A 12,080-nucleotide genomic window follows, 5' to 3' on the forward strand; every position below is an offset into this window, starting at 1 on the left:
TTAAAAATAGTAAAGAATGTAGAGAAATAAGAATAATTGGGCTAAAATAAAATTGTGACAGAACAGTTCACATATTAGAATTACTAGAATTATGCGAGGATTGTCTCCTATTTCTACAGTTAGATTACATTTAAAATTGCGTAAATACTTTAAAAAAGCAAATCTTGGAAAACAGCACACATAAACATTAGGTCCATATTTAGATTAATATCCTCGGCAAAATACGCCCCTCTGAACTGATGAATCCCAGTTAGTTAAAGGAGAAGTAATCACAAGAATTACTATTTATAAACAACATTCCTTGAATGACATTCTTTTACGCTTGCCAACTCAATAATTTACTTCTCCTCCTACTTCATTTAATCGTTTTTATTAAATCCAATTTTAAATTGAACTAAAAGCGAAAGGATTTAAGAAAATGGTAAATAACTAAATAAGAAATTTAATAAGAAATTATTGAAAGCTAATTTAGAGAATTAAAAAAAAATAAAAAAATTCTTAACTATTAAAGGAACCAAAGGGTAGCCCCAAATGTAGCCCAACACTAGTGAAAGAATGTTGAATAGGCAATGAGATAGAAACTTTTTTTTTTTGCCTTTTTGGTCTAACTTTTATTTGCAAACAATCCTTCTACAAATTTGTATTTCTACGCCAGAAGCCAACCGTTCCGTTCGTCATTCCACTCCGAGAAATCTATTGGAGCATAGCCGTTCAACATTGTGATCCTACAATATAAAAAGTAGGGCATCTTCCAGCGCACAACAGATTTTTATAAGCTCCGCGTTCCTTTCTCCATTATAACAGGAGCAATTCCTTCATCCCCTTGCGGCACAAACTTGTGTGCAGGTTACCATGGCCTTTAAAGAACTAAAACATATGACTTCAGCAATGTAGATAGATACTGTAGCAGAAATTTTCTCCTATTATAAAATTCCTAGCGTTTCTCTTCTATTTCCAGCAGCATTTCCTCAGAAATGCCAGTTCAGTGAACCATCGTCCTTTTTAAACCTCTTTACTCTCCATTATTTTCAATAAGTTTGCCTTAACTTGTAATTTTGTTTCAGAATTTATGGAAATGATGACTGGAGAATAGCAAGCGACCTCATCATTACTTGAATGACAAATTATGTACCATCTTCGGGTTATAGGATGGAACAATTATTTAAAGGAAATGTAAATCATTTTTGAGGAGTTTGTTTCCAAAAGATGCATCTCCTGTTCTAATAAGTACATCATATTTTCGATGTTAAGATTTTTACATTTAATTTTTAAAGCTTATCTAAATAAAACTTGAAATCACCCGGGAAAATCTTTACAAAGTATCTCTTCTCTGAACAAGAAAACTACCACTAAGTGAATCACAATTATTTTTTTTTATAATTTATTAAGTTATCTACAATCTGTATACACATATACACAATAAGTAAATCAGGAAGTACTAAGATTAATTGGTACGTGAAGAGCAGGAGGAGAGAAACTACCCAGTGGTAGCACTCTCTACAGGAAATGCAATTAAATTAACTTTCTTTCGGAGACTGACGTTATAATCACCATTTCCATAATCAGAGTGTTTTTGAAAAATAAGTTGTAACAGTTTTAATAAGTGTGAAACTTCTTACAACAACTGCATTATATATTCAAAGTGGTTAAATGGGAGAACGATATGTTTCATAGCCAGAGTAATTTTAGATTCGCAGAAGGGTTCAAACCAACTTCTAGTTAGTTGTAAATGCGCAGGAAGAAAGCTTGCACTAAGTACTATCGCGGTTGATTGCAAGCAAAGATTTTTTTTGTGTCCAAGCATTGTTCTGTTAATTGATGTCTGCAGATTTTAATGGATTAAGTTATGTGACGTAAATAATATCATTAAACATTAAGATTTACGAAAGTGAGGAATCAAGAGCACTCTCAAATACTGTTGAAGTTGAACTCCAAATAAACTATGTGCAGCTGAGCATGCATTCTTTTAGAAAAAGGTTTCTGTTAAAAAATAAAACAAGATTCCAGAAGAAACGGATTTCCGAATGTAATGTGGTGACAAATTTATTAAAAATTTTGTTCGATTTTACTTTTCCAATAGTTTAATTAATATAAAATGAGCTATTTATATGGAAAGCTTAGTATTTTTAAATTAAGCTTTAACAAAAATGTCCTTTAACTGACTATAAGTGTCTGTTAATCCACGTTTTCTTCATATTGGAACATGTTTAAAATCAAGTGAATAAGTAGTTTGAAACAAATACATTAAAAATATAAGTGATTGTCATGAATATTATAAATTTATTATATATTATATATAAAAATGATAGTAGGAGAAGGCCCTGTTTGGAAATAAGCTCCTCATTCGTTTTCATGTGTAACGTTTTCATACTTATTTAATTTCAAATACTATTATCTTTCGACAAAACAAAATATTGAATATTGTTTGATTTCACTCCTATTCAAAATATACATTATACTCTACTTTAATGCCAAATAAATATGATTCCAATAATTTACTATAATGTTATTATAATCAAAACTCTTTCCTAGGATCTTATTTCTTTAAAAGAAAATAACTGAGTGGCTGCAAGATCGAAAAGGCACAATACGTATTACAGCTTAGTATATGTAGATTACCAAATTATATTGACCATCATTTCTGCAAATCACGGACCTATAATAATTCTAATTGCAATCTACATATTGTTCAAGACAAGTTAGTAATTCTACCCAGTTTTTTCATACGAATGAAACTGCCAATGTAGTCTCTAATACAAAATGACCTGTGTTGTGTTAATTAAGTTTTTAAAAAGCTGCCAACCATTGTTGAAAATAGATATTACCGAAAGTAAAATTTGTTTTTTATTCAACATTTGAGATGAAGTAGATGAAAATCCAAATTTCATCCGCAGCAAAGCAAAGCTTATTTCTTCATCATATAAAAAAAATCTCTCATCTGTGTCTGCTTCCTAAAAGCCTTTATATTTGGAGTTGCTTTTTTACTGAAACATTAGGTTCTAGTGGAAAGGTAAGTGCACTCGGTTAGCTGTTCGAATCCTTCTTAAGCCTAAGAATTTTCTGTTCCTAAAAGCCCTTTAAGTTCACTATTCATTCATGAATAGTCCTGACTGTAATAGAAAAACGTTTCCAGAGGTTAGCAATGTATTGGAAAAGGTGCAATGTACACAAATTTTGATGTGCAAAATTCATTTGTATCATCAAACAAAATGAATCGGAAAAGCAGAAACAAAATATGTTTCACAAAAAAAAAAACTAACATTAAGATCGATTAAATTTATAATCCAAATGAATGAACTTTATTCAGAATCTGACTATGACTAAAATAGAAATTAAAAATTATACAAGACGACAAATAGCTCAGTTGGGGCTCGAGCCATCACAGCAAGTAATCGCCTATTTTTTAAGGCGGGGCTAAACGTCCAACTATCATTTAGATATCGTTGACGGAGGCGGAAGCTCATACTTTACTATAAACAATTTATTCTAACAAATAAAAATACACGGGATTCGAACTGGGGATCTCCCACTTACAAAGCCACGCTCAAAATCACTAGACTAACACCCGCCCCAGCAAGAATAAAGAAATGGATATACCAAATTTTCGTTTTACTTATAAAGAACTATGTAATTGGAAGCAACCTTGTGCGATTTTGCTCCAATGGAGATAACGTCTCTGATTGAAATAAAAGAAACTTTCTGTTACAATGGGAAGATATGATCATGATATGTATTTAAGAATTTTTTATTAACAAGTATATAGTGGTACTATTAGCTTTAATGTGTTTAATACTTCACGCGCACGCTAAAGAGTAAAAATTACACTCATTTGAACAAAACTAAACCAATGCAAGCGTTGTATTAAATAAGGTTTTTATTTGTGACATTTTTCTTAATACATATAAATATGTTGTACTAATTTCTATTGTTCTGCTGTTTGCTATCATACAACTTACAAATATTTTACAAAAAAAAAAAAAAAAGAAAGTATTTATTCTTCTTTAATAGTGACAATAATTCTTTAAAAAAAAATAAATAAAAAAATAAACAGTTAACAACTAAATACTACATATTATTTATTAGTTCGGGAACACATTAGGCCCGTCTCAACTATGTATACACAATGCTATTTGTTTATTATTTAAAATAATTCTCTAATTACACTAATCATGTGATAGCATTAACTGGTTGGTGCAATGTTAATATCAGTCGATGCATTAATTAGCACAATACAATTATTCACAACTTTTTTGTTATTATATTTTTGTTAAAGTATGTCATTATATTAAAGAGTCTCCATTTTAACCATCTTTTAATTTAAAGTTCTTTCAATTAGATTTCTAATTTTCACATCTTACAGTCCCGGATATCACTAAAGGGAGCAGACTTATATGTATACAAACAAAATCATAATCGGCGATCAAATAAAACTTTTTATTTGAAGAATCAAATTATTATCTTTACATATACACCTGTAAGCTGCAAAGTTATTCGGTGATATTATTCTTCGCAATGCGAAAATATAGTTCAATTACCAATAAAACGAAGCGGAAAAAAAACAAATAACAAATTATAATAATATATTTCAATAAAATAAAGATTTCAATGCCAAATAATTTGATGCATATAATTTAAATTACTTCTTTTTATCAGCATGTTATATATAGACTATTTACATTAGCTTATAATTAATTTATAATATCTGACCCAATTAACTACAAAAAAAAATTTAGTTTACAGGTTATTTACAATTTTAAACTTATTTTATCAACTGCTTAAGATGTTTTAGTATAAGCTTTTAAGATTCTATTTTATATTATGGAGCCCAACATACTGCTTGGTGTTGGTGAATACTTTGCACAATGTAAAAAAAAAAAATTATACATACAAAAAAAAAATTCATTATGTTCAATAGAGAGGTCATTCTATCACTAGAAATGTCTAATTTTTATAATAATAATTTTACTGTAAGGCGAGAAACAACTGAGATTCTAAGCGTCTAGAGCCTGCTTTCACAGTGCGCTGCACGGCCCTCTCTACAGAAATCACGAAGATAAGCTATAATGGCTCATTAAAGAGAAAATCTAAGGACAACCAACTGGTAACGAAGCAGGGAGGGTCCATTTCTATAGCCGCTTAGCTAATTCTTTCCTTCTCTTTTATTAAAAGAAATAAAAACAAAATATCTGCTCTTCTCAGAGTGCTTTTGAAACTGTCTACTCACTGTAACTCCAAAAGGAAGAGTTAAACTCCGATAGACAGCTTCGTGAGATTCAACCTGATGGTGACCAGTGTACCAACTGCTATGTAAACTTTGCTAAGAATTACACCTCTTTTTGTGGAGGTAGTAATGAAAGCCACTTACAGAATTATACAGTCAGATTATGCTGTATGGAAATTCATCTATTTATCGCAGCAAGCTGTTTAATAAAAAATCTTATCCACTTACAATATAAGGCTCCTTTCTTGGAGGACTGATTATAACGATCGGTCAATCTGGTAAATTAACTTAAAAATATATAGGTGTTTCACGGGAATGACAGGCGTCTAGAGCAGCGGTCTACTTAAAATTGGGTTATCACTTGGTAACGCCTCTAGGAGGGGCTATTTCTTCCTGGCTGAGGTTACGTTTCCGTTGAGCAGACTCGCAATTAGTTCTCTAGTGAAAGGGGTTTTCAACGAATAGTCACGCCGCGTTAAAGGCGCAGAAGTCGTTTTTCCCACTCGATACTGGTATGCTCCAGAAGACTGGCAGGGTTAGCTGCTTACTAAAGAAGTTCTTCTTTGTTTGAATATAACGGGAGTTTTACATTCCCTAATTATCTCGAACCAGCTGTTAACGAGTCGAGTTTGGAGGCTTAGGCTTTGTTTGATTCCTTTAGGAAGAGATTTGTGGGTTGCTAAAAGATGCTTCAAATGGCTTTTCTCCGAACTTCCTTCAAGACACCTGGTCAGATGTCTTACGGGACACTGTGCAACTCTACAAAATGGGGCTTATACACATATCCATCCTGTGAAAGATTGTCTAGGATGCGAGGAGGTTACGTTTAGGATCTTACGCTGGGATAGCTTGATGCTATCCTAGATTAAGCTGTTACCCTTCACACTGTCGCTTATGAGTTCGGACTTTTATAAATCTTTAGAGCTCTTTTGATTTGACGTCGGGGCAACTGAATGGTACTGAGGGATCTCTTCGCAATGCAGAGTTTGGTCGTCCTTTACAACGGACGAATTAGGCCTTTTCAAGGGTTGTAATGGCGAAAATATATTAATTTTAATAAGGGGAAGACATAGCTCAATAATAGCGAAATAGACCCCATGCCTATTTGGGAGTCTAGAGTTAAAGTCCAGCAGGTTATCCTTAGATTTGCTTTAGAAAGCTTTTGTGCTTTTCCTTTATTCTTCTGTTGTCCCTAATGAGAGAATTCTACTGCCTGGTCGTCTGTTCATTCAGAAACCACCTGGAGCCAATAACATCCGATGATGACCAGTCCTAAATAAAGAAGTTGACTATCAAACTCTTTCTAAATAAACTCATGAATACTACTCTTCAAGGAATATTAGCAAAAAAGGAAGTAGAAAAATTCAGTTATTGTTACGAAAGTAATGCTAATAAACATTACTAACGTTGCATTTTTTGCCTTTTAACTAGTACATAAATAAAAGTATTAAAAAATATAAATATTTTCACAAAAAGAAACATAATATATAGAAAATCGTATTCAGCTATACAAAAAAAATTAACAAAAATCTCCGAAAATTCCACTTACTCTCCGTTAATGCAAAAATCAAACATTTATCTTACTCGCGTTTAAATTTATTTAAAGATGTTTTCTTGATTTTTGTTTATTTAAGGAAAAATATCCACGCAAGCGTTATGCCATCCTCAAAAAAAACGGCTCCAATTCTGCAAAAGAATTCTTGAATTCAACGGACGGAAAAAATCAGGTAACTTTATAATATTTTTTTATTCACAAAAATAAGCTGCAAAATACAGAAAGTAAATTTGAATTTTACACAACAGGGCAAAACTTCTTGTCAAAATCGTGTCAAAACACAAGTATAAGTGGTCATCTTGTAAAAATTGGTAATGTGTTATCAGTCACTGTTTTTCTCAGACTTGAGATTGTCTAACTAGAATGTCACACTAGACATCTTAAGAGTTCTTGTTTTTTTAAATACCACACGACAATACCGGTAGATTTCTTTGGCCTGTAAGTGGATACATTCATTGCACATATTGGCATTCCGATGAAAACAAATAGACATGTTGGATAAAACATTGTACTTTCTAATAAATTATTATTAATACTCCAAAATATATACAAAAATCTAATATATAAAATAAAATTTAACATCACAAAGGAAATATTTATAAACTTATTGCAAAATTTTAATTTTTAACTTTTTATCTCTTGAAACACCTGTTACTTTTTTTCGTTTAGAGTTAAACCTTTGCGTTTGTAGCAGCATGCTCCGCATTATTTATTAGCAGTAGATTTGAATGGATACCATGATTTTACTCCGTTAAAGGTTGCCAGTTTTGAATTTGTTCCATTGGATTGGCGAAAGCAGAATTCCAATGTGTTAAAGCTTTACCACGAGCGAACATGTAGGATCCAAGCACGCACTTCCCAAGCAATTTGTCTGAAATAAAAATTAAATTTACTTTCAGAATCATTTCTTTAAATAAAGATATTCTTAATATCATTTCAAATTTCAAGAAGATTTCGATCGTAAATGATAACAAAGACCTGAAAACCCTGAATAGCAAATAACAGAAAATCTGTTTCTACTAAAAGGTGTATTTCATTTATGTCTCCCTCTTTCTAATCTAAGTTTCACAAACTAGAAGTAAACAAAAGCATTTAATTTTCTAAAAATAAAGTAAGGCTGGGGCTTTGTAGAGAGCAGTCAGGGCAAAAACAGGACACTTAACTAACTACCAATTTGGGCCAGAGTGATAGGATTTGTTTGTTGTGCATGTATTGCTGTGATGGTGTTCCAGTTAAATAAGTGTCTCTGGACAATGTCTTTCATTTAAAAAAAGAAGATAGGATCACCACAATAAATAGAATTAGAAAGACAACTGGGTATTTTCAACATTTTTGTTACTGCGGTAAGACATTTTAAAATAATTTTTACAAAGCTGAAAAAAAATAAAGAAAGAAAGCAAACATTTGTTCCTCTTTATTTCTAATTCAAATAAAAGAAATAAAAAACGCCTACTTTTGTTATGCACTGTTATTAATAATATAATTATTAAATATAAAATAAGGGTTAATATCGACCGAATGCGATGTTGTCACATTTCAATTTTTTTTTTTGTGACTCCATATAGCGTGTGAAAGGCGGAAAGCCTGTTTTATTCTGACATTGTAAAGTTGACAGTCTGAGCCTCTTTTACGATTTATGAAAAGTATAGACTAATTTTAGTATTTAGAAAAATTGGGAAATTAATTTAGCTTAAAGAATAGATTTTTTTAAAAAATAAACACTATCACAAAGAAAAGTAAATATTTATTATATACAAAAATATATTTATAGATGGTAAAAAATGTTATTTTAAGACTAGTTTAGGTTTGAAAATATATTACATTGACAATTTAAGACACTAATTTATTATATTCGATAAATCCCTGCTAAGTTTAAAATACGCTGTATTACCGTTTCTAAAGCAGAATAAATTATGGCAAAATACTGGAGTTTTTTGAAAGAGGCATTTGCAAAATCAGATCAAAACTTTGAACAAAAATGGGAGCATTAGAACGTCACAGAATCAAAGGCTCAGTGATGTAATGTACACTTAAGTGACATTTAGGGTTTGGGAGTGGGTATCCTAAAGTTAAGTATTCTCACAGCTTCTTAAAAGCAATATTTTTGTTAAAATATTTTTTTCAGAAGTCAATGAATTGACTCGTGAGTAATTTCGTTAATTGACTTGGACAAAAACCTTTTAGATGGATACGAGAAAAAGAAGTAAAAACGGAATAATCTAAAGGTTCTATAAACGGTGTATATTTTAGTGGAATAATAAAATTTTAGAGCTATCAAAGAAAATTGTCCATTAGCTAAAACTTACGCCCATACCTTTGCCATATCCTTGGGCTGGTTGATATATCTGGAATGCAAGACTGGTAACGTCCACATTGCTGGACGGAACCCTGAAATTAAATCCTTGAGAATATTTCGGTTCTGCACTTCCTCGAACCACATTAGTTCTCTTCACTTTCACTGTATGCCAATGTTGGTTCAAAGTCAACCTCACGTAACTATCTTCTTTCGTCTCTTCAGAGAACTGGAACCAATGTTAGTAATTAGTATAGGGGAAGTCAGCCATTTACAAATCTACCACCAAATTTTGTTCTTTTATTATTTAGTACATAATTTTTTTAACCAACCAGGTTTCGCAACAACTAGAGCAACTAAATTTAAGTAGACGTTTAGTAAAAAATGTTTGTAAATTTTATTTGGCGTTAAGTTTATAATACATAGAAAATTCAACAATTTGATGCTGCATTTCCATTTATAAGAGCCAACTAATACGGAAGCGGATCTAGGGAAAGAAAATTAAATATGTAAACTGTAGTCTCATTAATGAGATCCTGGAGTCTAAAGCAGCAAAAGTAAATATTTCATATCTCATTCCATTTTCGAACAATAAACCCTCTCGTAAATATTCAGACGGTTTCTCTGTCTGGTAATAATAGGATTACCAGTACTAAAGATATGATTTAACAAAATATGAACTAGCGAAGTATACTAGAATTGAACATAATATAACATTTGGATATAACTCTAGCATTTTGTTTTTTTTTTCTTAACCATAGTCCGAAACAAAACCTTACCGCCCACTATGAAAGCAAGTATCAAAGCAAGCAAATGGACTTTAGAGACCAGGTACCTCCGAATTACTACAATGAAAAGTTAGTGTAAGGGGAAATTGAGTTTGCATTAATGCTCTTCATGGTACCATCAAAATTTTAAAGCTTTTAATCCAGCTTTCGTAAATTTACTGAACAAAATTTTGATCAATTCAAAACATCAGATCCTTCAAAAGTTCTTAGCTGAGCTGAGTGAGCTCAAGCATGGAAATAAATAAATTTAAATTAAATAGCTCAACACTGATGGCATTATCAGTTTTCTAAATATAATGGCAGTAAAACTATAGAAATTGAACATAAAGTTAGATTATACTGGATCCCTTAGGGGATTTACCGGTCAGTAAACTGCACCACGCCCCTTAGAACTATTGTGACGACCACTTGTAACAACAGCAACCCTCCACAGTCGACTTTGCTTGATTTTCTATTCAGGAATCTAGGTTGGAAGCATAAGTTGTTTTTTTTTTACAAAAAGCAAAATGAAAAAATGTTGTTTAAATAAAAGATTTTAATTTCTAATGTCTCGAAATATGTTGTAAACTTAGAAAAGTAATTTCTTTAAATTGCTTACGTATATGAATTATCAACTTTCAAAAATGCTAGGCAAGTTCATGAAATGAAATACGTTTTCGACATAAATCTGACTTTGCGCAAGTTCAGCACATACAAGAATATAATGGGGCGAACCCTTACGCGTTGTGAAAAGATTGAAGCAATTAGACCTTGATCCACTAACTTAACTTTTCACTGACTATACTGAATGGGAACTTGTTACTGATTTCTCTCTATCTCTCGTACACATAAACAATCATATTTTTCCTCATACTATAATTTTAAAGCCTTACGTATTGCTTCATGAAAACAGTGACTTGTCCTTTATTATTGGGGAGCTTGAACATCATCAATGAATCCCCACAGTATTAAGTCCCTCGTTCAGAAAAAAAAGAAGTCCATTTGAATTGAAATCACAATTAAAGATCATCACTCAATAATCAGAAAACAAAGGAGACAAAATCATTTCAAATAAATTCAAAAGGCAATCAATGAACAATGTTCCTTAAGTTGTATTTTGCGAGAATAGCCAGACAAGATCTACAACGGCAAAAACAAGTAGCCAACGTTGTAGACTATAGAGCACACAAGTAGAATCAACATGTCCAAATCAACAAGTAGATAGATAAATCAGCACGCTAACCACTTCATAGACACTCACTTACACGCGCACACAAATGTATAGTCAGTAGATGTTGCCAAATCTAACAATCTTTGTTTTCTCTGCCAAATATATTTATTTTTATTCTATTTTTTAATGAGAGCAAACATAAATTAAAACACATTGGAATGACGTTTAAAGTAAATAGCTCTAAACTGTTCTTTATAAAAGTGGGCCTTTATTAAGAATAAATTTTAGGATTTACTGTTAATTACAAAATATATAAATATAAGTAAGTGCATTTAAAAGAGCGCTGCTAATCTTACACAAACACAGATTTGTATGATATACATCTTTCTGTCTTAGGAGATAAAAACTCAGACTGAAGTATTTTAAAATGATTAAACAAAGGTCCAAAAGCTGTTAGGTGTGGTAATGTCTAAAGGTTAAGAAGCGATTTGTATGTCTATATTTTATTTCTATTCCAATATATGTACATTCTATGACTATATATGTATGTACTATATAGTCATATCGTGTATATGTATATTCTATAAATTATTATGTGATACGTTATTATTAAATGTTACTTTAAATTATATTTCATTGTAACTGGGTGATTGCCCGTATTGTAAATAAATAAATAAATTCCTGATGATTTGATGGACGTCGAATTCAAAAGGGTAGGGAAATGAAGGGAAAGCAATCGGTTGGAAAGAAGATTCAGTATCAGTTTTGAAACAAAGAGGTCTTTTGCGATGACTCCGTTTTATAAACAATAACAAAACATTGATAAGGTGGAGTGAGAAGTCCTTCCTCTTTTAACATACTCTCCAGACCCCTAGTTTTCACAATGCCTTTTCAGGTTTAGAGGATAACTTTCTTTCTTCATCAATGGAGTTCAGCCAAAAAACAGCATTCGTCGAATTTCTTGAATCCCGAGGACCCAGTTTTTATAGAGATGGAATCAACTTGTTTCTTGTAGGCTAAGGTAGGCAGATGCTTATGGTGCTAATTTCAATAGAATTAAACTACAATTAGTT

At 31.5% G+C, this 12,080-nt stretch overlaps 2 protein-coding genes across 10 annotated transcripts in view; one reads left to right on the plus strand and one right to left on the minus strand.

Annotated features, from left to right (window-relative positions):
* TpnC25D (Troponin C at 25D) overlaps positions 1–2,181 on the plus strand; it is a 37,989-nt gene extending 35,808 nt beyond the window's left edge. For all 9 annotated transcript variants that reach the window (XM_074137611.1, XM_074137609.1, XM_074137610.1 and 6 more), the window contains one exon: positions 1,065–2,181. In XM_074137611.1, coding sequence (XP_073993712.1) covers positions 1,065–1,093 — 29 coding nt within the window. In that variant the 3' untranslated portion in view covers positions 1,094–2,181. The remainder of the gene's footprint in view (positions 1–1,064) is intronic.
* A 1,845-nt stretch (positions 2,182–4,026) lies between these two features.
* LOC141458953 (synaptotagmin-15-like) overlaps positions 4,027–12,080 on the minus strand; it is a 147,155-nt gene continuing 139,101 nt past the window's right edge. Inside the window, exons 9-10 of the mRNA XM_074137578.1 lie at positions 9,091–9,298; positions 4,027–7,647 (exon numbers count right to left, since the gene is read on the minus strand). Of these exons, the coding sequence (XP_073993679.1) occupies positions 7,520–7,647; positions 9,091–9,298 (336 nt within the window). The 3' untranslated portion in view covers positions 4,027–7,519. The remainder of the gene's footprint in view (positions 7,648–9,090; positions 9,299–12,080) is intronic.

This window comes from Rhodnius prolixus, unplaced genomic scaffold (genome assembly GCF_049639745.1).
Source record: "Rhodnius prolixus isolate KJV_2025 unplaced genomic scaffold, Rpr scaffold_5, whole genome shotgun sequence".
Taxonomy (NCBI): domain Eukaryota; kingdom Metazoa; phylum Arthropoda; class Insecta; order Hemiptera; family Reduviidae; genus Rhodnius; species Rhodnius prolixus.